Source organism: Ooceraea biroi, chromosome 12 (genome assembly GCF_003672135.1).
Source record: "Ooceraea biroi isolate clonal line C1 chromosome 12, Obir_v5.4, whole genome shotgun sequence".
NCBI classification, from domain to species: domain Eukaryota; kingdom Metazoa; phylum Arthropoda; class Insecta; order Hymenoptera; family Formicidae; genus Ooceraea; species Ooceraea biroi.
In genome coordinates, this window is record NC_039517.1 from 3,112,379 (window position 1) to 3,139,810 (window position 27,432).

Consider the following 27,432-nt stretch of genomic DNA (forward strand, 5'->3'; position numbering starts at 1 on the left):
TTTTATATATATTTTTAATCTAGCCCAGGCTAGCTCATTATTAGACAAATATATTTGTCTAGTGGCTAGGACTTCTAAATGGCTCAGTACTAGCTACGTTTGCTAGACGGGGGCTACAATATAAATAATATATAAAATATATAATATAAAACACGTATCGGCTAGCTAGTGACTGCGGCTACCGACTAGGTTAAATTTCCACTCGGGATACTGGAAACGTTCTATCAATATACTATCAATATACTGAAAGATATTCGCAGTATATACTATGAACTAGGAAAAAGTGAACGTTAGATCATTCTCAGTATGTACTCAATATATCGTGGTACGTATCTCGAATGTTCTGAGAATATTCGCAACATACTTTTGCGATATTCTCCGAACATTCTCAGTATCTACATGTGCTGTTAGGGAAGTAGGCTCAATCGATAGCTTGGGTATGACTTGCATAAGAAAAATTATTTTAATTTTCGCTATGTGCCCTACAAGCGAAGATATTGCGATGCAAAGTCCAAAGAAACGTCGTCGTCAACGTCGATTATTGTACAGTTGTACTTTCTGCCGCGAGAGAGCGCTAGCGATTTATCTAGACCTTTGTAGGTTATGGTTATAGATCGAATGAGCGAACAAGGGATTGACAGTCAGCGAGGGAGTGATCGAGTACGGGAGTGAATTATTTAAATGAATAAGAGTGAATAAGTATGTGATGTGCGTACGTGGTGTGTTTGTGTGTGTGTGTGAGAGAGAGAGAGAGAAAGCGAAATAAGTGAAGTGAATAATTGAATGATAATATTATACAATTCGCAGCGAGGTTAAGTTACAGGTGAGCTGTGAAATTAAAATGTACTAGTGGACTTAGTTTTACAAAAAGGATTTTAAAAACAGGTAAGTTTTTAATATAAATTATCTTATATGCTTCATTTTCCTGTTTGTTATATCACTTTATTATTATTATAAATTTCATGACTTATTTCTGTTAAGTTGCACGATTTGTATCTATCTACGATGCTTTTATTCCGATGATTAAAAAACCAAAGTGGTACTTTGACTTTTTGATTTTTTCGAGTATAGATGTACATTAATGTAAAAAGAACAATTTGTGAAATATTTCGGACTAACACATATGTTAAGTGTGTTACATATACACACATGTCATATCACTATTAAAAGTTAATCATTTTCATTGTGCAGTAATGGTACGATAACGTATTTATCATTTTCATGTGGTATTTTTAAAAATTTTCGTTTTACTTTAGACAATAGCCACATTATAGTTTGCGATAACGCTGATTCTGAAACAACATACGTGTCTAGTAAATTAGATGTGCAAGGAGTATTGTAAAAATATGTTTTTCGTACAAACTTCTTTCCTATTATCACAAAATCATTCAACTGCACATGTCGTACTATTTGTTGGACAATTATAACACTACCATCTTCTAAAGCGCAACAATTATTAGCATTGTTATTAACTGATAACGTAAAATTATTACAAACTGCTTTTTTATATAAAGGATTGTTACATCCATCTGGTACAATATCGTTGTAAGCAGAAGATTCCAAAGGTATTAATTTATCAAAAAGTGTGATATGCTGTTCTTTGTTATTGCTGTTACGTTTAATTTCATTATAACGATTAAAACGCTGTTGTAACGGTTTCTCGCTTTTGCGAATTAATTTTTTTATAAAATACAGAAAATTTTCAAATCGAAATGCACTAAACTTTTCTATACTTCCGAAATGTCTAACATCTTCCGTAATATGAAGAAGTCCATGAACATTATGAGATATGAAATAATTGTTGTAAAGAATCCCAAACGAGTCTACAAAATGCTCAAGAAGAACTTGAGCATATTTTAAATATTCATGAAGATCTTTGGACGCTAAAATTCTAACTGCTACATGTAATGTTAGAAAATGCCGATATAAGTCTTCTTGTAATACATGTCTGAAAACGACCAATCCCGTGTAAAATAATAATTGTCGGTATTCAGTGGCTTTCCATTGTTTTATAAATTTTAATGAACGTGGCTTACGTGCAAATTCACTTGGAACTAATGGTTTTATGTGTATTAGAGTATTCGAAATATGTGTAATTTGAGTAAAGCTAAGTTGCCATTTTTGTCGTTTAGAATCATTTCCTATTCGTATCCACAAATATGTTAACTTACGTATAACGCCTAAACAGATTAAATGCATATAATCGAGAGGAAAACATTTAATCAGATCGATGTTTGGCAGTCTTTCTAATTCACTAATACCCAAATGATATTCATGATCGGTATGTAATCTAAATTCTTCATTAGTTCTCTTCTGTGCATTTTTGTCCATAAAATATACGCGTCCATGATCATTCAAACCCTTAACATGACATTTCGTACAACTATTATAACCTGTGTGTCCTTTCACATTTAGAACGAATGATTTAGCAGGTGCATCTAGAATAAAATATTTTATAGAAAATGGAACAATTATATCACCTATTTCAATTCCGTGTTCATACACCAGTAATGCGTCATTTACAAAATTTTGCAAAAAGAGAGCGCTACTTTCGGGTTTACAATTTCCATGGTAAACCCCAATAAGAAAGACAGATCCATTAGGAACTATAGAACCTACAATTGGCCAAAACGTACTTAATGACGATTTGGAAAGAGGAAGATCGTCAATACCTACAGCTATATGTACACCTTGCAATTTGCATTGTTCTTTTATCGAATCGTTTGAGAGTGTTTCTATTATACCATTAGTTATACCAAAATGACAATATTCGCCAGGTTGTATATTTATAACATTACACTTTCGAGGGGTACGTAATAACGTTCTGGCATCTTTTGGAAGAGTAGAGAAAAGTGGATATTTCTTCAAGTGCGATAGAAGATCTGACACAGCACAACTCTTTACTCCGTTTGTTACGGCCCAATTTCTTAAAAACTTCTGTAAATCTAACGTTGCCGTCTCTGGATCATTGTCTTCAATATCTTCCAGCAATGAATATAATGTATCCTGATTCTCATCTTTATTTTGCTCATGTTTTCCATGTTGGAATAATTCACAAGTAGATAATGTTACCTCATCACTTTCAGGTGAACTGTCAGTATGCAAAACACTATAAATCGGAAGTACATAGCAGAGAGAAGCCTGAGAGCGGTCACGCTCGTGTTTTAACTGTAACGCCTCAAACGTGGACATTGAAATGATTGAAGTGATTCTGTCTTTATTGCTCACTGAATATTGAATAAAGATAGAATGACGCCGCGAGCGTTGGGAGCGTCAAGTGTAACGCATATGTCCACGTTTGAGGCGTTACAGTTAAAACGCGTGCGTGACCGTTCTCAGGCTTCTCTCTGTACATAGCTACTAGTATCTTCTTCACACTTCTGCCAAGATTCATCTATAATATATGAGTAGTATTATGTTCTTGTATCTTGTACTGTTGTAGAGAAGTCGATGCAACTGCTTCACTTGTACATTGATCTGAAGGAATACTTAATATATCTCTTGTAACATTAGATGAAACAACATTACTATTAGGCCTCAAAGTTCTACCTGTAAATAAAATTAAACCTGTAAGTGAAATTATACATATAAAGCAGAAGTCGTATATTATTTTTATATTATTTCTTTCAAAAATAAAAGACAATTGCAAATTAATAACTATTAATTCAATAAAAAATTATTGATATGTTGACACTTTATACAGGGTGTCCCGGGTTTTAACCGACAAACTGCGGGAGCATATTCTACCAGTGGAAATAAGAAAAAATTCTTATATCGAGTTTGCTTAGAAATGCTTTATTACAAAGTTATAAACCAATATTGAAAAGAAATATGAGATAAGTAACAACGGAACATAGTGTAGAATTTGGAAGGTCGAAGAAATGTTTATGTTATGTGTATTCACATGTATTCATGTTCACTATGTTGAAACGATTCAGTATGATTGTTACTTTCACAACAGTAGCTGTTAGATTTCAATCGTCGTGTGAACTAGCAATTACTATCAGAATGCCAAAAGTGTTTTCAAATGAGGAATACACTGATATTCATTTCGTGTACGGATTCTGTGACGGAAATGCACGAGCTGCCGTACGAGAGTATCAACGTAGATTTCCTAACAGGAGAGTACCAGATAGTTCTGTGTTTAGTAATACCCATTTGCAATTACGTAATTTGGGTTCATTTCGACCTATGAATGAATATGATGATGTTCGTTCAGCTCTAAGACACCGACGACGCTCGGAAAGAATCTTAAATCTTCGCCAAAACAGCTGGATACATTTAGACGGTTGTCCATCGCACTATGCTAGACAAGTTAAAAACTGGTTAGATGAACATTATGCTCATAGGTGGATTGGTCGAGGAGGACCGGTTTTCTGGCCTCCAAGATCGCCCGATTTAACGCCTTTTGATTTTTATTTATGGGGAACTTTAAAAAATAAAGTTTACAGTACAGAAGTAATCTCGCTTGAAGATTTAAAGCAACGAATTACTAATTCAGTTACTGAGATGCAACAAAATTTTCAGGAATGTCGTACTGTAACAAATTCTGTACTACGTCGATGTCTAGCTTGTATCGATGTGCAAGGACAACATTTTGAAATGCGTCACTAAATCATTGCGTAGATAATTTTTATTTTTGTGAAAAAATCCGTTGTTACTTATCTCATATTTCTTTTCAATATTGGTTTATAACTTTGTAATAAAGCATTTCTAAGCAAACTCGATATAAGAATTTTTTCTTATTTCCACTAGTAGAATATGCTCCCGCAGTTTGTCGGTTAAAACCCGGGACACCCTGTATACTGAATATGTATATTGACACTAATTATGTATTCCGTTTGCATGTGCATGAGAAAATGGACCAATCAAATTCCTTATGCATCTGTTATACGCTTATGCAAATTTGTGTGAATATACCGTTACTGCGGGAATCGCTCAATAAATATGTTGGAAAAACTGCTAGTGCCGTTAAACAGGATATCTTACAACAATTACTATTAATTAGTAGCTGTTGGTAGCGCAGTCTAAAGCGCTTATTAAGCTTTTTCTGCTGAACGCAGACAATATAAATACAATATTATTTTTGATGACTATAATGTATTGATATTAAATTATATTAATAAATATAAAAGTGAATAATTTCGTACAATTGAAAATTGTCTTACTCTTATAATTGGCATATTCCGCTTTGTCCATTATGTCTCTTACAGCATTACGAACACGCCGTCGAAATTGTCGACTTGAGATTTCAGTTTCAGTTTTTAGTTTCCTTTTATTTATTTCAATTGCAATATCACTCTCGGTTTTTCGTAAAAAAATAGGGTTACTGTTAGTAAATATATTTTTATGTATATATAGATAGATTAACACAAAGATAAAATTATATATCTCGGAACCAAAGACTCAGGGAATACACGACTTTCCCGTCTCGAAAGAGAATGCCCTTCGAGGCGTATATCAAGACTTTTCACAAAGATGTTTGTCTCGCAAGGTGTTTGTTTCGAAAGATGTTTGTCTCAGATCCTCTTTGTGTCATACTGACCTCCGTTTGAACGTGTAACGCTATTTCGTATCAATTATTATTTAGGCCTAAATCATTATTTCTTACAAAATAATGCTCGCGCGTGAACGTTACACAGCATACTGCAAGAAAACAAACTTGATGTGTTTGAATTTGCGTCTGTTAACGTGCTTTATGTTCCAAGATCCACAATTCGAAATCCATGTAGAAATATAAAATGATTCCATAGAAAACGCGTGCTATCAAAGATTTTCGCTCTTCAATAAAAAGAACTGTCCATATACTGATTAGCAACAATCCTTCTCGGAACTTTCAGTTTCATTAAAAAAGGAAAGATTTTACAACATTTTAAAGGAAAAAAGAAGAAATTTACAGAGTTTTATAGAAATCCAGCCGAAAGAAAGAAAAAATCACTACATTACTTTTTATTTGCAGTTTTTATGCCTTTATTTTTCTCGTCGGTAAACATTCATTTTAAGATATTCATTTTGAGTCATTTGGAACATTTTTACTAAAGAACACATAAATCGGGTGTAGATGCTTTTCGGAAGTTCACCACAAAATGTTTACACATTCTTTCATATCACACACACATTTGTCGTAAATAAAGAATTATTATTTATACACATTGGTCGGTATTCGTAGTCGGATCTTATATTTAAGACCGTCTTAAGTATATCTTCAGATACTCCGTAGCCAATGAAATGATCTATACAGCATCTGCAGATAAACTAAAGACGGTCTTAAATATAAGATCTGACTATGAATACCGGCCTTATGTAGACAATGCAAGAAATTGGTCCAAGTTCTTGATTCGAGAATTGTGTGGCCAATCAACTTGCAACTTTAATGGAAAAGCCAATTAATATCTTGCATCGTGTACACAAAGCCTAAAATCAACTGTTGTGATTGATCATACATGATTGCGATGTGTTCTGTGCATGCGTCTAAAGGTATCACAAACAAGACATCCGTCCATCTTCCAAAAAGAATCTCGCAGAAGCACAACATCTTTGTCTCCTTTTTGTAAAGCAGTAAAGCAGTTACAATTCAATATTATCAATAATATAAGGAATATATGCAAGGTATGGTAGCTTCGAATAGCTGAGTTCGATATTTATCCATATACTACTGTATTTATTTCTTGGTTGCTTTATAAGATGCCAGTCTTTCTCAGTGGGTAAAATTTCCCTTGAAAATGGCACAAAGATAGCTCCAAGTTTGACTTGTTTAATCGGTCTGCTAATGAGCTGCGCCATTCTACTCATCTACGAATCTGTAGGTATAGCTTGAAGTAAACCCTTTTCCAATGTAGAGAACAAGTTCTCATTTCCAGCACTTGTTTTTTGTAAATTATTACATTTTTCTTTCACAAAACAACCTCACAGTAAGATAGCATTTCTTTATACAAATAAAAACATTCAATCAGATAAAATTATACTTGCACATTACATAAACAGTTACAAAGCATCGTTTTTTTGCACATGACAAAGGAAAGATAAGTTAGGGAGAATGTTTAATTACATAACGGGTTGTATTGAATTTTGAGCGGAACAATCGTGGTGGTGCACTCGACTCGCGCAAGAATGTGCGTCTGTACCTTACATTCGCCTTCTTCGTGTTGCTATTTCTCCAACCCAGAGATTGGAGAGAGTAGGAAACGATTCTTTAATCTAAAACGCCACATCAGCTATGTCATCTCTCATTGGAGATTTGACGGAAAGTCGCCGGAATTGTTTTCCCATGCTAACTGGCTGCGCCGGAAATGATTTCACACTCTGTATAAAGAATCCGCATTTACCGTACGGAAACTAGTTCCTCGAGCGTGGAGTACAACCAGTTTGCGGTTAATTAATGTATAACTGATTGGCGTGCACGTGTCTGTTAACACAATATATCATCAATATAATTTTATGTGAAACTAACCTACTTGTTAACTTACCCTGATTTGATTTTCTTGCTTTTTATTTTTGCAGCTCCGCACCATGCAAGAACAACTTTCTCAAACAATACTTCTTCTTATTACACGAATTTACAGAATTTTACAGTTACACTGTAATGGCGCCCAATCCGGTGGATCACAAAGGATTGATCCGTTCAAAATGGCCAAAAACAATACGCACTAACACACATGCATCAACGTATCTTTCACTAGATATTGAATTCGGCGTAACGGCAGTAGCGCAAAAGGCGTAAAATAACTAGGCGGAAGTTTTCTAGTAACTTCAGGTTACGCTTACGCAAGTTACGCTCCATGTGCCTGCTCCCTAACTCCTAGGCATACTAAATGCATGTAATCTAAAGGCAATTGCGATACCATTCCAATGTTTGCATTTTCAAGTATAGTTGTTATACGATGATGTTCAGGTTGCGTTTTGTTTTTGAATGAAGCGTCTGTTCGAAGAGGACATTTTAAGTCTGGGAAAGTCATCCTATTTTCAACGAAGTCACCTTCGTACGTACATTTTGCACATCCAAAGTATCCTGTGTGATTTTTTATGCCAGCGATAAAAGCCTTTGCTGGTGCATCACACACGAAGGCATTTACTTTTACAAAAATTAGTTTACCATTTATATATATTCCATTATTGTCTTGTATACGTAATATATCCGAAATCAATGATTGTAGGAAAATATTAACATCTTCTGGTTTTGTTTTACCACAGTAAATTCCAGCTGGAAATGGTTCTGTATATGAAGTATTGTTCACTAAAGCAGCTAATATAGGCCAAAATTGTTCTGAAGAACTTTTGGATATGGGCAATTCATTTATATTAAAATTCAAACGTACTTCCTGAGGAAGAGAAACATAATGTTTGTATATAGAAACTTTGATGCCTTCTTCTAAATCAAAATGTATATATTTCTGCTGCTGAGAGAAATATACGATATCCGATTGTACACATCGTGAAGTTCTCATTAAGGATCTGACATCTTTCGGTAACAGTTCGTGACATTTATGTTTTCTTAATATTTCGAGAAGTTCATTGACGGCTGTATGAGTAATATTATGCTTTAAAACCCAAGAACGTATATCATGTCTCATATTATAAGTAGAGTATCTAGGAGAGTTCTGGACCACTTTTGGGGAGGGGGTAAGATCGGTCCTACCCCAGGTCGGTTCTGGGTCGGCGGGGGTCCCAACCCAGGTCGGTTCTGGGTCGGTGGGGGTCCTAACCCGAGGGAGGGTGAGAGTGAGGGGATATGACGTTACGAAGGGTATGTTTTATTACCCTACTGCACTTTTCTATCTTTATTCTAGGAATTATTGTTTAAGATTATGTTCATGACCATGCGGTACTTTTGCTATTGAAGCGCCGACACTCGGCTGCTGGAATGTTTAACTCTGATTTTAATATATCGTAAGATAACGTTTAGCGGATAAGCTATGTGTAGTATAACATTTAAACTTGATTGTAACCTGCGTGGTTCAGGTGATTGAGTGAGTGGTCATATGGGTGGCCCGCCCCAGGTTCGATCCCGACATAGGTAAGTAATTTTACATTATATCTTAACAATCTCTTATTATAATATGAACAAATTCTTATACGACTGAATTCTTTCAGGACTTTTTTTACTCAGATGTACGTTCTGACATCCTACTGGCGCCAACCGCGAAAATTGTCTAGACGTTTATCACGACTGGCACCGGACCTAGTATAGTGTTAGAACGTACTTGATAGCACGAAAAATAGTTTTCTCTAAATCCTAAACTTTCTCTCTGTTGGAAAATACAAAGGTTTCTCACTCGCTGTTGGAAGTTTATTACCTACGTTCCCCAAAATTAACAACAAATCCCCTCCTCATCAAGTCTCCACCCTCGCCTCTAGCAAACCCTACTCTTATTTTTCTACGGGCTACACGCGAAAAATTAGCTTCCTTCTTCCAAGATATTTCCAAAACGAGCATTCCGAATTTTGAAGCTTGAGAAAGAAGTTCTGTATAAAGTGAGAGTTCTGTGCTGTGAGAAAGTGTTTGAAAAATGGCATGAGCTCGAATAGACTACGATGATTTCGAAGAAGACAGCGACAGGGATATTGATGACATGGATATTGATATGATCATTGGTGATATGGAAAACGATGCCGCCCGCAATTATCTTGTAATGAATAGTGAGGAAGAGGAGGAAGTGTTATCGGACGACAGCAATTACCATAGTGATGCGGAGGGACATGTGGAAACGTACGATAGGATTGTTCCGAACCCGGAATTGTTATCCATGGTCCCAAGCACAGTTATGTGCTGCATACAATTCTTCTATATGACACATGACAGCACAATGTTATGCAGTCCGTGCCTAATACGTGTCATTGGCGCCGATCTAACATATGTCCGTACTATATTAAGACACCAAACTAACGCACAGAGTGAACTTTTTGGGCCAACCTGTCACAATTGCAGGTTACCAGTGTATATTATAATAGCTTGCAATATGTGCTCAATGTGCACGCGGATCGCCTCCACCCCATCCATTAAGGAAGAGATGGAAGACCTATGAAGAAGAAGAATTTATGTAAGTATGATATCATTTATACATAATATGATAATAACAGTATGATAATCATAATATTCATTTATGTTACAGAAGGATTGCTACTGCAGGTCTCCCTCACCATAGATCTCTTCCACCACCACCCCGATGAAGCGGAGAGGAAGAATAAAAATATTTAAAAAACATGTAAAATACACACACACATTTATAGAAAAATAAAAGAACATTTATATATACATATATATATAAAATAACAATTTTATTCGCCATCGCCTCTTCCGTTCCATTGCATGATGAACTTAATCTTGCGCTGTGTTGTACTCTTGGTCACGATATCATATGTACGAAGTTTTATAAACACTATTCTTTTTACTTTGCGACGCCGTAAATGAACGACGTTCGCGACCGCGTGACTAGCCCACGTTCCGCCGTGGCCGCGGGGAGTCACGGGTGAGTAGAGGTCGAGTTGGATGATCCGCGAGGACCAAGCCACGGTAAAATGCGGGACTGAAGTATTGGGCGCCAGGTGCGCGAGCGCACCACTCAAAGATTCCGTACTGTAACTTGATTATTGCGTAACCTCAGGGCGGAGGTCGGATAATATGAGAGTCTGGAGAGGGGCGAGTCAGTAACGAGTCATATAAAATCAACAAATAATGTATTTGGTAAAGAGCGTAACACCTATGTAGAGATCCCCATACGAGGATCAACGCAAAACAAACAGAATAATAATACGGGATGTGGCCACGCGAGAGGCCATTTATATCGCGGTAATTCTCACGTACGCGACTCCGATTTTGGGAGACCCGAGCGCGTCGGCATCGAGATCTCGCGGATCGGTCGCGACGCTAACTCCCGAACGATATCGACAAGATGAACAACACCCGGAAAGCACACCTGAAACTCAACGATAAGCGGAAGCGTTACTCCGCGATACGAGACGGAACCGATAATCTTGCACGATACGCGAGCGGTACTCCACGCAACGATACAAGGGCGCTATTGCACGCCAGCGATACAAAACTGGGGCGTTACTTCACGCATACGATATTTACTAGAAACCGATTACCGCAAATGACGAGACGATCTTTCAATCCATTAAACGAAACGATATGAGACGAAAGAGACGCGATACGATGCTACGCAATATAACATACGCGATACAATAAAATACGATACAAAATGACTGGAGCCGGCGAATTCCGAGAGGGGGGATCTAATCACTCCGGTACTCAACACCTTGCGGTGGCTCGGTACATTCGGGAGTGTACGGGATTCTAATATTTCCACGAGACGCTTTCCGGAGCCGACGGGCCTCGATAACACGCCTCCGACAGGTTATCTCGATATGTTAATTAATACTGAGGCTCGAGGTGCCGTCTTGGCTGGGAACGGAATTTATACAGTCGCCGAGTGAGGTTCTTACAGGTTGGCGCTCGTCCCACGTCGTCCTGATCGGCAGGTGTGGTACTCGTCGATTTCGATCAGTCGAAGGGCCTCGGAATCGCTCCTTGCTCAACGCTAGCCGGGCTCGCAGTGAAGATCGCGGAGCGCGCCGGGAGGGCCTCATTAGTCTGCGCATCGATTTGCGCAATCCATCGATTCGGCGGCGATAGATCCATGTTTCGACCGCTACGTCGATTCATCCGCAGCCCCTCGGTTGACACTCCTTGTAGTTGGTCCTGCGCTGCCTATTCCCGTTGCTACTACCAGTAGTTCCCTGCCAAAGCGGCCAGACTCCGACAGGGACGAGGCGGAAAGATCCTCCACCCACTCTGGCCAGCGGGCCCGCCTCAGTAATCGGGAATAGCAGCTTGCAGATCGTGATAAAGCTGGCGAGCAGATCCTCTGCTCGGTAGGCCGAGGGTGCGGTAATTTCGGAGCGGTGCTCCGGTATGGCTGAGAGTCTGTTTGGACTCGGCTCCTCCCGGGCTCCCGATACTCGCCTCCGGTCGTCTCGCTGGACTCCGCTTCGGGTGTCCTTCGCGTCTCCATGGCTGACCTCCTCCTCGATGCATGTCTCCTCATTCGGTTACTCCACACGTAAATTCGCTCGTACTCTCTCTGTAAAGCACAACGCAAAGAACGCGGCGTGTCGCTCCCCCTCGGGAGGATGGAGCGACTTCGATAAAATGCCCCCCCTCGGTTGAGCAACGCCCTTGTGACGGACGCCAAAACGTCACGTCACAACTTTTTATCTTTTTCATAAGTATAAAGTTTTATAAACACTATTCTTTTTACTTTTTATCTTTTTCATACTTTTTTCTAAATTCATTTTAAAACTTTTCTCTCATTTTTTTTCACATAATCTCCACCCACCGCGCCTCTAACCATTCGCTTCGTGATGTCTCCCCTCCTCACCAAGTCCCATCTCTCGCAAAGTTTGAAACCTATCTCTTTGCCACACCCACGTCTCTGACCAATCGCTTTATGCGATGTCTCCCCTCCATTATTCCAAAACCCAAAGTACCAGCAAACTCCTACTCATTCCTAGACATATCCAATATATGTAATACGAGAAGCATTTCGAGATTTCGTGTTTTCACTGTGAGAAAGAAGTGCTGTGGTAACAAGTTCTTCAAGAAGAAATGGGGAATACTCACGCACAGCTAGAAAAAGATATAATCGATGTTCTCGGAGATCCACGAGAAAGGTGGAACAAGTTCGTGGGTATATCACCAGTACAGTTCTTACGAGACCGAGAACTAGGAATACGTGGAACCAGTGAACGATGCACGAGACAAAATGTTGAGGAGAATCTGTGGCGGGTGGATGTCTGCGGGTGGCCGCGTTGCTTAAAATGGAAATTATACAGACAAACACGTGAAGAGTGTAGGAGAGAGGAAAGTGAAGGTGTACAACCATACAATGAAACCAATCTTTATTACGTGGAGAAAACTGTTGACAAGATCTATAGTAGCAACTATCCTATGCATCTTAAGATTTCCGCGGGTTTCGGGAGACATGTGGATGTAACAATTATGGACAAAGATTTAGGTAGATGTTATGAACGTACTTGGCCTTATCAACCATCAATGTCATCATCGATGCATAAGTCCCTCCTGGAGTACTGGAAATAGCGATACACCTTGCTTCAACTGGTGTGACTTTGTGGGTGCACACCATGTCTTTAATAGCATCACGCGATTTTGTAACGTTTGCCGTCAAAGCACGTGCAAGTGCTCGAATCTTAGATAAAAAGGTATGTAATATTAAGTAAATTGTATATTACGAAAAAGCCGATCTTAGTCTTCAATTTATAATATTTATTTTATAGATGGATTGCCGCCATCATAGGCCTCCTTCTTCACAACCGCAGGTCTCCTCCGAAGATGATTTATATAAAAATAAAAAAAAAAAAAGAACATTTATATATAGACGAGAATCCCCTATTATGAGATATGCTCCTAATATGAGATAATGGGGTTTCTGCTAAACTAGTGAGCACCATCTATTAGTTCCACCATGAACTTATTACTCTTGGTGTAAAATGTATTTAATGAAAAATTCATTGTTCGTTATTGCGTTTAGCCTTTGCAAGAAAAGATTTGTGAAATTGTGAACATGTCAAAGGAACTTGAGGTAAGTCTTTAAACCTTGTTTATTATATAATAAGGAAATGGTTGGCAATAAATTCAGTATGCAATGATAGAGTAGAATCATAGTAACAGAAAAATACGCAATTTGTTGAATTGCTTAATTGTAGAGGTTAGATTTCATGATCACGGAACCCCTAGGTGTGTGGCTCGTATAATGAGATATTCAGGGTACTCTTAATATGAGATAATTATTGCTCGAATATGAAGATTATGTAGAGTAATAAAAAGAAAGAAAATACTACTTAAGGTTAAAGAAAAGTTAATACGAATTTATATTACGAAGTTTTGTATTTAATTTTTATAGAATCTGACTATGGAGGTTAGAGATACGAGGAAGCGTCGACAGTGGAATCGTGAAGATTTGGCGAAGGCTGTGGCAGCAGTATTTTTATAAAACTATCTAATAAAGTTTTTTAATTGCAATACTGATGTATTTTGCACTTTTAACACCGATTTCTCGAAGTATCTTATATTAGGAGCACACTTTCTCGATCCTGCGTAAAGCTCTTTTTTCAAATGTTTTTAATTTTCAGAAAAAATAATATTTAAATTCGATTTTTCATTTTACCAACCTAAAGCTTATTAAATTCTCTTCAAGATAACATATTACATTTTTAAATTCTGCCTATAGATTTCCTTACATTCGGCAAAATCGATATGGTATCTCATAATCGGGGACTTTCCTCTATATATAAAATAACAATTTTATTCCCCATCGCCTCTTCCGTTCCTTTGCATGATATCATAAACTTAATCTTGCGCTGTGTTGTACTCTTGGTCACGATATCATATGTACGAAGTTTTATAAACACTAATCTTTTTACTTTTTATCTTTTTCTTACTTTTTCTAAATTCATTTCAAAACTTTTCTCTCTCATTTTTCACATAATCTTCACCCACAGCACCTCTAGCCAGTCACTTTGCGTGATGTCTCCCCTACACCATTCAAAAACTCAAATTTTAAACCAATCTCTTTGCCACGCCTCCACCCACACCTCTGACCAATCACTTTTTGCGCAAAGTCTCCACTCTCGCCTCTAGCAAATCGCTAACCCTACTCCTGTTTGCTCTCCCATCATCCTAAAATTACCTTCCTTCTTCCGAGATACTTCCAAAACGAGCATTTCAAATTTGAAGTTTTATACAAAGTACAGTGAAAACAACTTCCCCGAGAAGAAATGGAGGATATTTACTCAGAATCAGAGATAGAACTATAGATATAATCGACGTTCTCAAGAACCCACGAGAAAAGTGGAAAAAGTTCACGAAGGATGTGCAACACGTATCACCGGTACAGTTCTTACGAGACCGAGAACTAGGAATATGCGGAACCGGTGAACGACGCACTAGACAACATGTCAGGATAACTGAGGCGTGGACTGTTGAGTCGTGGCCTCGTTGCGTAAAGTGGAAATTATACAGGCAACTACTTGAGGAGTGTAAGAGAGAGGAAAGTGAAGAATTCGTACCGCGCAACGATGTTGAAACTACAGCTAGTTACTACGCCCCAAAAATTACTGAAAAGATCAAGCGTAGCGATGATCCTGTGCATCTTGAGATTTCTGCGGGTTTCGGGAGACATGTGGATGTGATAATTTGGGATAAATATGAAGAGCGTTATACTCCTTTTAGAACGTCGAAACGTGTGTTCGACGAGGAGTACCGGAATATTTATGAGAGGCGGAGCATCGACTCGTGCACCATCAACTTGTATGATTTCAGGCATGTGCACGGTACCATTAATAACATCGTGCGACATTGCGATGTATGCGAACAAAAAACGTGCAAGTGTCCGGATCTCAGAAAAAAGGTATTTAATATTAATTAAAATTGTATATTACGAAAAAGCTGATCTTAGTCTTCAATTTATACTATTTATTTTACAGAAGGATTACCACCGCAGTTCTCCTCCACCACAGGTCATCAACGAAGAAGATGAAGATTAATATAAAAAATAAAAGAACATTTATGTATAAATAACAATTTTATTCCTCATCGCCCCTTCCGTTCCTTTGCATGATTTCAAGAACTTAATTTTGCACCTTGCTATACTCACGATTGTGATTTCATACGTACAAAGTTAAATTATTATATTCAACAATAGTTAGTTCGATAACAAAACTGTAATTTCAAAACTTTTCTAGTAGATAATATAGGCGGGTTCTGGGACCGTTCCTGGAAACTGATATGGTGTGAATTTCCCGGAACGGTCCCAGAACCCGCCTATATTATCTACTTTTTCTCTCTCATTTTTCACATAATCTCCATCCACCACGCCTCTAACCAATCGCTTTGTGATGCTCCCCTCCACCATCTAAAACCTCAAATTTTGAAACCCATCTCTTTGCCACGCCCCCACCCACGTCTCTGGCCAATCGCTTTACGCGATGTCTCCATCCAAAAACTCAAATTTGCGGTAAACTCCTCCACCCAAGACATTTCCCTAATATAAAAGAGTAAGGACTTCGAGTAAAGTTCTTTGTAAGAAAAATCTGTGTGAAAAGTAAAAGTGTTGTGGAAAAAAGTTTCTCAAAATGGAACTCTACCAATTCGAAGAAGATGTTGTGGCAGAATCTTCGCAAGTGGCAACATTGAGTGAATATTTCACGTGGCGGCAACGTTGTGACGAGTGCATCGAGCGATTAGAGGAACAATGTGCTAAACGTCCACGACTATCTCTGGGACGCAATCACTCGTTAGTGGCTCGAATCGCACGGCTTGAGGGATTGAAGAAGGAATTGGAAACACGCTTCATACATGTCGGTAGCAGTGACCACGCCGAACAGCCTTCCAACACAAAACTCTCTTGGCGAGAGATTAATACCGCGTTCAAAAACCGTGTTCTGACTGGTGCGGCGATAAGCGTGGATTACATCGACCCGCGACGATTCTTGGAGGACGCTCATGATGTAGTGCTGGAGCATGTGCGCAACGCTATTGAACAACACAACAGCGTAAAAGTGAACACTGTGTTCAACGGGAAGTTCGTGGCGGGTGAGAAGACCGCCAATAAAAGTATCAATACACGAAACCGCGAACTCTTTAAGACATCAGATTTGCAAGAGTGGTTCACGCAATATGTGATCGAACCCACCCTGGCGTCTCTCGAGGAGTTCCAGGAGCGCGATAGCGGGTGGGCATTGTCGCGTATATTGAACTTGACCATCAACGTGAACAGATACAATCCGATGCACGCTGGATGTCAAATCAAAATACCGGAGGAGATAAAGCTGAAGAAAGCAGTGGTGAACATGCAATCGAAGGACAATGCGTGTTTCACGTGGTCGGTGGTCACCGCTCTGTATCCTGCGAAAGAACACGTAGATAGACCATCTTCCTATCCGCATTATACAATGGTGTTGAATCTCCAGGGCATAGAGTTTCCGGTGTCGTTGAAGCAAATAAAAAAAATTGAGCTTTTGAACGACATCTCGGTAAACGTATATACCATCCAGGCGAAGAAGAAGAAGAAAGAGGAAAAACTCACGATTGTGCTGATAAGACTCGCTGACGAGAAGAAGTGCACGCATGTGAACCTGCTGTACATGCCGGATCCACAGGACAACAACGTGGGACATTTCGCTTGCATCAAGAATCTGTCTCGGCTGGTGAGCTCGCAACTGAGCAAGAAAAACGGGCAAAAATACATGTGCGATCGGTAAGTAGCGTTATTATACTTTTATATAATCAATAAATACACTCTCTGAACCAGAATAAATTAAGTAACAAATCCATCCATTTTTGCAGGTGCCTACATTATTTCCATACCAACGAGAAATTGGAGGCCCACACTGGTGATTGCCAACAAATGAATGACTGCGCTATCATTCTGCCAAATGAAGAGGACAAGTGGCTAAGTTTCACCAACTACAACAGGAAGGAGAGAATACCGTTCGTCGTCTACGACGATCTGGAATGTATCCTGCAGAAGACGGAGGAGGACGACCCGAAGCTGTACCAGCGTCACCAGGTATCCAGCATCGGGTATTACGTGCGATGCAATTACGATGCGTCGTTATCCGGATACCGATCCCGTCGCGATACAGACTGCATAGCGTGGTTCGTTGAACAATTAAAAGATTTAGCGCATCGCGTGAAATCAATTCTATCGAGAAATGTCCCCATGGTAGAATTAACACAAGATGAGTGTGAAAAATTTAATAGCGCAACACATTGCCATATCTGTGAGAAACCGTTCGCATCAGACGACACGCGAGTACGCGATCATTCCCATCTCACCGGTCTGTACAGACGTCCCGCGCACGCGAATTGCAATTTAAATTATAAAGATTCCTATACCATTCCGATAGTGTTTCATAATTTCTCAGGCTACGACTCACATTTTATCATTAAAGAAATAGCCACCGCGTTCGAGGGCAATGTTGATGTATTACCAATAAACAAAGAAAAATATATTTCCTTTACAAAACATGTTAATGAGTCAGATGATGACAAGAAATACCGAAACCATGTGCAATTGCGGTTTATCGATTCGTTAAGATTTCTGAATAGTAGCCTGGATAAATTGTCATCATTTTTGAATAAAGATAAACTCAGAATCGTACGATCCGAATTTGCGCACCTCTCTACCGATGACTTTGATTTACTTACACGAAAGGGCGTGTTCCCGTACGAGTACGTGGATTGCGTCGAAAAGTTGGAGGATACTCGCCTACCGCCGCGCGAATCGTTTTACAGTTCGCTAACAGGTAATACGGTATCCGAGAGCGATTACGCGCACGCTGTTAGCGTATGGCAACGGTTCATCATTCGAACGCTCGGTGAGTACAGTGATTTATACCTAAAAACGGATGTCTTGTTGTTGGCAGACGTATTCGAAAATTTCCGCGATAGTTGCATCAACAGTTACGATCTTGATCCCACGTATTATTACACTTTGCCCGGTTTTACATGGGACGCGATGCTCAAACATACGCGTATAAATTTTGAACTCATTACCGATATCGATATGGTCATGTTCGTAGAACGCGGTATACGCGGTGGTCTGAGCCAATATTCGCACAGGTACGCGCAGGCTAACAATAAGTACGTGCAGTCGTACGATCCATCGAATCCTTCGTCGTATCTCATGTATTTTGATGTTAATAATTTATACGGATGGGCGATGTGTCAACCACTGCCCTATGCGAACTTTCGTTGGGTCGACGACGTTTCCAATTTCAACGTGAACGCTGTCACTCCCGATTTATCAAAAGGATACATACTCGAAGTCGATCTCGAGTATCCGCGGCATCTCCATGACGCACACGCCGACCTAACGTTCTGTCCGATGCGTGATAAGCCGCCGGGCAGTCGGCAGGATAAGTTGCTCGCAACGTTACACGATAAGAAGTGGTACGTCATCCATTACCGCAACTTGCAACAGTGTACGCGCCACGGTCTTCGCGTCACAAAAATTCATCGCGTATTAGAATTTGCACAATCTCCATGGCTCCGCGAGTACATCGAGTTGAATACGCGATTTAGGGCAGCAGCTAAAAACGATTTCGAAAAAAATTTGTACAAATTAATGAATAACGCGGTATTTGGAAAAACCATGGAGAACGTGCGCAATCACGTAGACGTTAAGCTGTTAACGAAATGGAACGGAAGGTATGGTGCTGAAGCAATGATCGCTAAACCGAATTTCCATAGTCGCAGCGTCTTTTCGGAAAACCTGGTCGCGATCGAAATGCATAAGCTCGAGGTGAAATTCAACAAACCGATATACGTGGGTATGTGCATCCTCGACATATCCAAGGTCTGTTTGTATGAGTTTCACCACGAGTACATGTTACCTCTTTATCATGATAAATTCAAAGTTGTGTATACTGACACCGATAGTTTAATTTACCATATCGAGTGCGAGGACGTGTACGATCAAATGAAACGCGACATTCCGAGATTCGATACAAGCGATTACGCGCCCGACAACATTTATAGTATTCCGCTCATGAACAAAAAAGTGCCAGGTTTAATGAAAGACGAGAACAATGGTACGATAATGACCGAATTCGTTGGACTTAGAGCGAAAATGTATGCTTTGAAGGTAGACGGTAAAAAAGATACGAAGAAAGCGAAAAGTGTTAAGACTAATGTAGTCGCACGAACAATAACGTTTGACGATTACATGCAATGTTTGAAAGATCGCATAGAAATGACTCGAGATCAATCCCGTATACAGTCAAAGCTGCATAACGTGTACACCGTTCGCGAGACGGAAATCGCTCTGAGTCCGTATGACGATAAACGATACATCGTACCCGAGTCTACAAACACCTTACCGTGGGGATATTACCGCGTACCGGTATAAAATATGTATCATAGGATAATAATAATAATAATAATAATAATAAAGAGTTGTATTTCATTGTATTTTCTTATATTTTCATATATTGTATACATCATATTGTTATATATATTCTTATGTTTGTGAAGAAGAAATAAATGTATTAAACAGCATTGTCCTTGTGTATCCATGAATTGTGCGATCCATCGAATCCCAGCCACTTCACGTATACCTTGTCACCTCTCCTGCGCAGTACTTTCTCCACGAGATACATGTCCGGATACTTCGCGCGATGCAACTCGTGCTCGTAGAACGCTCCAGAGATAGATTTTCCACGATAATCCTCGAGTATATAGGTCACGGGATTGGTATGTTGCACTTTGACGATCTTAAACACCTCGGTGGTCCAATTTGGTGTGTAACCCTTTTCAAAGACCGTCTTGTACTTGCTGACGCGTACCGAGTCGCCCACTTTGAACCTGGCTGGACCTGCTATCTTTATCGCGCTGTACACCGTACTCAAGAGTCTCTCAGCGTCCGCGGGGATAACGTCGGCGGGTCGCATGCCGATCGTTCGATGTTTTCGGGTGTTGTAATCCTTGACGAGCCGCGGTAGCGCGTCGACCCACTTGTAATTTCCGTTGAGCGTAAACATCTTCCACATGTTATTCTTCAACGTTCGGTTGAATCGCTCGACGACCGAAGCCTTCAACACCGAATACGTGGAGTAGTGATTGATGTTATGTTTCCTCATGAGTCGTTGTACGTCAGTATTGTAAAATTCCTTTTCCTGGTCAGTTTGCAAGTTTTTCGGATATCTCTTGCTCTCTCGAATTATCCTGGTGATCGTAGCAGCTACCTCGCTTCCACCTTTGCTCTTGAGCGGCACGGCCCATGCGTACTTGCTCAGCACGTCGATGACAGTAAGTATATAATAGTATCCTCTGTTGACATGAGAATACAGACGCATCTCAACGAGGTCAGCCTGCCACAGATCGTCAAATTCACGCACAATAACACGTCTTCGTGGAAAATTCCTTCTCGCTGGTGCATGCAGTTCTTCGACGAGTCGACGCTTTTCGAAACATTTGACAGCAGATTTCACCGATGTCATATCGTAGAGAGTGAAAAGCTATCGACCAATCAGCTCATAATGACGTTGTTTTCCAATGCACTGTTGCGTTTATATTTAATTTTTCGGATGCTTCGATCGGAGCTCCATTATAGCATCCCATGCCGAGTAAACGTTCTTCTCCATTGCAGTTAGGTTTCCTACATTGACCTTTCTCTGCTCATGCACTATATTGTTAAATTCTTTTTGAGCTGCATTAATCTTTTCCTGCTCACGTGTTCTATCGTTAGATTCTTTTTGATATGAATCCAAACGGGCGTTAACGTTTTGCAAATCCGCAATGAAGTCTACCCGTGTTTCGTGGTTGATGTTTGCCACATGATTTCTAAGCGTACTGTAGACGGTAGGGAATCTTTTATCCATCATATCTATTTTTTCATTTAATTCAGCGACTCTTCTGTCTATTTTCCGGTCAGAACTGTCTCGGTAGAAATCTAACATGGCGATTTTTTTCTGCATATCGATGATTTTTTTCTGCATATCGATGATTTTTTTCTGCATATCGATGATTTCCTTCTCGAGCTCTCCATGTTTAACTCTTAAAGTATCGATGCTCTTCTCCATATTAGATTTCGTAGCAATGTTATCACTCGTCTGCTATAACGTTTCAGACTCGTTGATCATCTTCGCGTTACAAGTAACACCGCTCGATTGACTAACGTGCTCAATGATACGTTCAATTTATAATGATATCAGCCTCGCGAAGTTCATTCCACGTTCGATATACGTTCAAACACGTTCGTTAGCCGTTGTTGAGCCGTTTATACACGTTCGATACACGTTCAAACACGTTCGAAAGCTGTTCGCTATCTGTTCAAACACGTTCGATACACGTTCAAACACGTTCGATACACGTTCGTTTCACGTTCTTAAAACTTGCGTTCTTGTTCGTTCCATGTTTTTGACTCGTTCTTGAACCGTTCACCAGCGTTCGAAAGCAGTGCCTGAGCCATTTATACACGTTTGATACACGTTCAATGCGAGTGACATCGACGGATTGAGTCATCCTGACGATACACGAGTCAATTTATTATGAGACCAGCTTCTCGAAGTTCCTCGATGATCGACAGCATCTCGTTGTCGTGAGAGTTGTTTCCTGCCTGACGCAAAGCGTTAAGCAATCGTAGGCGATCCACCAGCTCGTTGGGATCGTCCCAGTGCACGTAATCGATCGCATTGTCGTTCAGTGTCATAGCGCGGGGTAATCCTCTTCCGGATTTCGTCTTAGGTTCAGTTGCTAGTAACGGTGCGATTACGTATTTGTACTTGTATCCCCTGTTATTCTTTACCTGACCTCGCGCGCTGTGATCGCGTCTATACGCGTTCGTCACCAAAAGCATGCTCCTGTACTTTTCTAAATCGTCATCCGTGTACACGATGTCATCGGGAAGTCTCTTGAAAACCAGCTCGTAAAGACCTGGTGTACCTTTGTATCGAACATTGTCGAGAATTATGTGATCTTCATGGTCTACGTCAAACTGCTTACAACCGAACTGCATTCCATCGTTGCTCAAATAAACTCCGTAAACGTTATCTATGTCTTTGTCACCACGTATGACAGCCTCAACATACTTTTGACTCAGCGGACCCAATTGAGCCCGCAACGCTTCTTGACCCTCTGGCGTTTGCACTTCTCGTTGAACGGACGTCGCGAACGATTCGTTCGTGGTTTCGAAAATGCTCTCGTCATCGGTTAGAAGATTCATCGGCGATTGTATGGTTCCAATCCTTGTAAGCGGTGTAGAGGTTATCGTTGACGCATCCGGTGCATCGCTCGATTCGGTTCGAGGCCGTTTTGATTTATGTGATTTGTGACCCACTAGTTTCCTCTTTATCCCACTCCTTATCACAATCTTCTTCTCACGCTTCGGGGCGCGTAGTATTTCAAGCCCTACGTCTGGCTCGCGCTTCGGGGTGTAGGGTACTTCAACCGCCACGTCCGGCTCATCCTTCACCGCACGTATGCTCGAGTTGTCAACGATCTTTTGCAGCGGTTCGATAATAGGTCCAAGATGTGTCCTCACAGCGATATCGTCATCGATCATACCGGTCTTCAGAGCACGATGTTTCTTGCGGACTGATTCGCTCGTTTTCTCAATCTCCTTCACGATCTTTTCACACTCACGAATATCGCTGCTCCCAACCATGTTGTCGTTCGTTCGCGTTTTACCCCGACAGGATATCGACAACGACTAACCGCTCTGCGGTACCGCAAATTCGATAAATCCTCTTCTGTACCGCCCGTTAGTGAGCGCACTATCCTTGTCTATCACTAAGAATCCATACTCGCGTTGCCAACAACTGTGACACAATGAACAAAAATCACTATACGGCATGTCAGTATTTACGTGATCATTGTACACGTGTTTCAAGTTGGTACCATCCTGTTTGAACAGGATCAGCAGGTTCGCGTTGTCGCGTATAAGATGTTTCGGTATTCTCGCATACGTCTGACAGAGATAGAAGGAGTCGACGTTCAAGTGACGTCCCATCGAGAAGTATTCTCTCACCGTATCTTGTTTATCACACGCCACATCATCAAAGACGAAGATCGAGTTTGAACGTGCCTCGCACGGTGGAATGACGTCACTGTTATTGGAGAATGTAAAGTAGCCGATTTCATCGATCGATGTCAACAGATTCTCTAGGTACTGATATTTCGGCTGCTGCAACGACTTCGAGTACACGTACACGTTCTCGAAACGTACACCAGGCGGACTTTCCAGTAAGCTTATCAGAAAGTTGGTTTTACCACAGTTCGAGGGACCGCAGATGATCGCGCGTATAGTGGTCGGCAGCATCGGGCCATATTTACGTATCGCCTCATTGTCCCCCATCTGTCGTAATCTATCGTCGCAGTTTGTAACCCGTATCATCAATGGTTGCCGCACGAATCTCATTTTGTCACTTCTAGGTGGAGGAGTCGCACTCGTATTTATAAGCGCGTGAAACCGCAGATCGCTCAGTGTCAAAATGTTTGTCACGCTGACGAGTCCTTCCGATATACTCGGTTTAACCACTGAGCAGTTGTAATTTGTGCCAAAGGTAATTCTGTTGCGGGAGTGCGAGAACTATATCGAACACGTGTGGAACAAGCTCCCGGAACATATAAAGGTGGATGCAGAGGTGCAGACTTACCGCCGTTGTTACAAACATTACAATCAACCGTGGCAACGAACGCACATCGACGGTCCGGCACCGTTGATCAAGGATTGCGGTGAATGTCAGCGCTCGCGACGAACGAATCAGTGCGAGGCGGAAGTCTGCTGAATCGTGCGATAAACACGCTTCCTTTGGAGCTGCATATCCCCGGCTATCAGTTTTGTGGTCCAGGTACGCAACTCGCGAAACGGTTAGCCAGAGGTGATCCGGGTATAAATCCGTTGGACGCAACGTGCCGTGAGCACGACATAGCGTATTCTCGGAGTAAGGATCTCACCGAGAGACACGCGGCTGACAAGATACTCGCCAAGAGAGCGCGAGAACGCATTTTCGCGAGGGATTCGACTCCGGGAGAGAGAGCCGCCTCCACGGCTGTCTGGGCAGCGATGAAGGCCAAGACGAAGTTCGGTATGGGTCTGAGGACGATGAAGAAGAAGAAGACGACGAAGAAAAGAACGACAAAGAAACGGATACTTCCGATAGCGAAACGCGGCGGTGTATTGCCGATTCTACCGATGCTGGGTGCGCTCGGATCGTTGGCCGCCGGGGCAGCGGGGATCGCGAAAGCGGTGAACGACAGCAAAGCCGTGCAGCGTCAACTGCAGGAAATGCAGCGTCACCATCGTGCGATGGAAGGTCGCGGACTGTATCTCGCCCCGTACAAACGAGGACAGGGTGCGGTAACGAAGAAGAAAAAAAAAACGTCAAAAAGGCGTTAAAGATGTCTACAGGTGTAACCATCAACGTACAATTTGATCAACTGGCAAGGCGTATGCGCGTGCCTTTCTTTCGCGGCGTTTTCATGCGCAATTCTTTACCGATGGGCGGTGTACATCGAAATGAGAGTGGTATCGTGAATTTGGATGATGCGGATGGCCCCGGTACTCATTGGGTAGCGTATGCAAAGAGAGGCGACCGCGTCCTATATTTCGACAGTTTCGGTAATCTTCAACCGCCCAAGGAGTTAGTCCAATATCTTGGCAGCAATGCAGTGAAGATCGAGTACAACCGCACACCCTATCAGAAGTATAATCAGAGAATTTGCGGTCAATTGAGTCTACAGTTTCTCCAGACAGTTGATGAATTTAAGGCTTGACGATTCAGTGCAGTGGTTCGGTATTCTCTCTGCATTTTGTGAAACATGTTGTTGACGTTTACATTGACAGGCAAGAGTAGCATCCTCGCGGCAAACTACTTTCCAGCCATAGATTTGAGTGACGGTGATTATGAACTCGGTCTGGTTGTCTTCGAAACGTATCACACGATACCGAACGTGAACGCTTCGAACAATAAATTCTACTATGGTGATGATGATAAGGAGATTACGATTCCCGATGGATCATATGAATTGAACACCATAAACCAATATCTAAAACGCACGCTCATACACTCGCAACGTATGAAACGTCCCGTCGACGGTGTACGGCGCAGCGTCACGCATCTGACGAAACGAGAGGATGACAATGATGAGGATTATTCAATAGTACTGCGCGCTAATCACAGCACGATGAAGAGTGAAATCAAGTGCGCATACAGAGTGAATTTCAGCAAGCCTAACAACATAGGATCACTGCTAGGATTCTCTGTGAATCGTATCTTACAACCTGGAAAATGGCACGAATCGGATGTACCGATAAAAATAATGAATGTAAACATTATTCGTGTGGAATGCAGTGTGACTGCCGGTGCATACAGCAATGACAGACGCGTGCACACGATACATGAATTCTCGCCGAGGGTGACACCTGGATATAAGATATCAGAAACACCTGCGCAGATCATTTACCTTCCGATCATCGTCAAGAGCGTTACGGAGCTAACGATACGCGTTGTAGATCAAGAGGGACGACTACTCGATTTTCGCGGTGAGGAGATTACTGTCAGATTACACGTGCGGCGGCGGCAAGAGTAACAGAACGTGGGAGCGTTGGTGATGCTCGTGTTAAACGACAATTTTGCAAGAGGTAATATTTTTCCGAAGAAGTCAACTGCTGTTACGGTATCGCGTGATAATAATACAACTCGACAACTTGATAAAAGAAGGAAGCTCACCGCATCGAACATTGCATTTTTGAGATCTTTGGGTTTCGCAGTACGAAATATCTAAAATGACAGAGATTCTCAACATCGGGGGCAAACCGATCTTTGACGATCACATCGTCAAAATCGAGACTCACACGTACAATCCGTATGCCAACACAACGTTTGGATACAGCGATGAGATACGAATACCTAAACAACATCAAAATTTGTATATGTTACCATGCGAGAGTTTTCTATACGTCGAGAGTAAATTAACGATAAAGAACCCACAGCGAATAAGCGTGCTGTATTGGAGAATAATTGCATAGCGTTCATGTTCGATGAGATTCGCTATGAACTCAACGGTGTGGACATTGATCGCAACAGAAACGTTGGAATAACTCCACTCTGAAAAACTATGTATCTCTAACGACATCAATGAATGAGATGTTGAAGAATGCCGGATGGGATATCACGAATTTTTCAAACGGCGAAGAGGGCCACGTCAACTTTTGCGTACCGCTTAGCATGCTGCTGGGATTTTGTGAAGATTACAGGCGTGTAGTGATTAATGCACGTCATGAATTGGTCCTCATACGCTCACGCAACGACAACAATTGTCTAAGAGGAGATGCCGAGATCCAGCCTGAGATTGAATTACTCAGAGTACAGTGGCGTATGTCCCACGTCGCATTGAACGAGATCAACAAGCTGGCTATGCTACGAACTCTGGAGAGTGGAGATTTCTGAGCATGAGTTTCCGCTCGTGGGATCTGCAAGAATTTCCTCTGCTGCAGAGCACGACTAAGCATTCATGGACCGTCAAGCAACAACCACTCGAGAAGCCGCGATACGTCATCTTTGCGTTGCAGACTGGTCGAAAGAATAACATAACGAGATCGATAACTCGATTCGACGATTGCAAATTAACTAACGTGAAACTTTATCTAAACTCGGAATTTTATCCATACGACGATTTGAACCTCGATTTCGAAGAAGAGATATGCCATCCTGTATGATATGTACGCGCGGTTTTACAAATCGTATTATGGAGCAATCATGATGAGGTGCTTCTTCCCATCGACAAATTTGGTTTTGCGGCCCTTCGTCGTCATCGATTGTTCGCGACAAAGCGAATCTGTGAAGACTGCCACCGTCGACGTGCGATTAGAGTTCGACTGCATGGAAGACATACCGCGAATACTACAGCCT

General features: G+C 41.1%; 2 protein-coding genes and 1 long non-coding RNA gene across 3 annotated transcripts; 1 reads left to right on the forward strand and 2 right to left on the reverse strand.

The window, feature by feature from the left end:
* Positions 1-905: 905 nt before the first annotated feature.
* Positions 906-3,195, reverse strand: LOC113561427. Its single transcript, XM_026974222.1, has one exon. The coding sequence runs from the start codon at positions 3,190-3,192 to the stop codon at positions 1,171-1,173; it is 2,022 nt and encodes a 673-aa protein (XP_026830023.1). The 5' UTR covers positions 3,193-3,195; the 3' UTR covers positions 906-1,170.
* An 86-nt stretch (positions 3,196-3,281) lies between these two features.
* On the reverse strand, positions 3,282-9,712 carry LOC105283424. The gene is made up of 3 exons (XR_003407316.1): positions 7,467-9,712; positions 5,169-7,405; positions 3,282-3,549 (listed from the first exon to the last, which is right to left on the reverse strand). It is a non-coding gene; the product is annotated as an uncharacterized LOC105283424 (long non-coding RNA).
* A 7,688-nt stretch (positions 9,713-17,400) lies between these two features.
* Positions 17,401-19,928, forward strand: LOC105283510. The gene has a single exon (XM_026974316.1). The coding sequence runs from the start codon at positions 17,424-17,426 to the stop codon at positions 19,926-19,928; it is 2,505 nt and encodes an 834-aa protein (XP_026830117.1). The 5' UTR covers positions 17,401-17,423.
* The last annotated feature ends 7,504 nt before the right edge of the window (positions 19,929-27,432 follow it).

What these genes read in the sequence shown, in the direction of transcription:
- LOC113561427 (XM_026974222.1), bottom strand. Translation starts at nt 3,192, where the DNA reads ATGTCCACGTTTGAGGCGTTACAGTTAAAACACGAGCGTGACCGCTCT.
- LOC105283510 (XM_026974316.1), top strand. Translation starts at nt 17,424, where the DNA reads ATGAATGACTGCGCTATCATTCTGCCAAATGAAGAGGACAAGTGGCTA.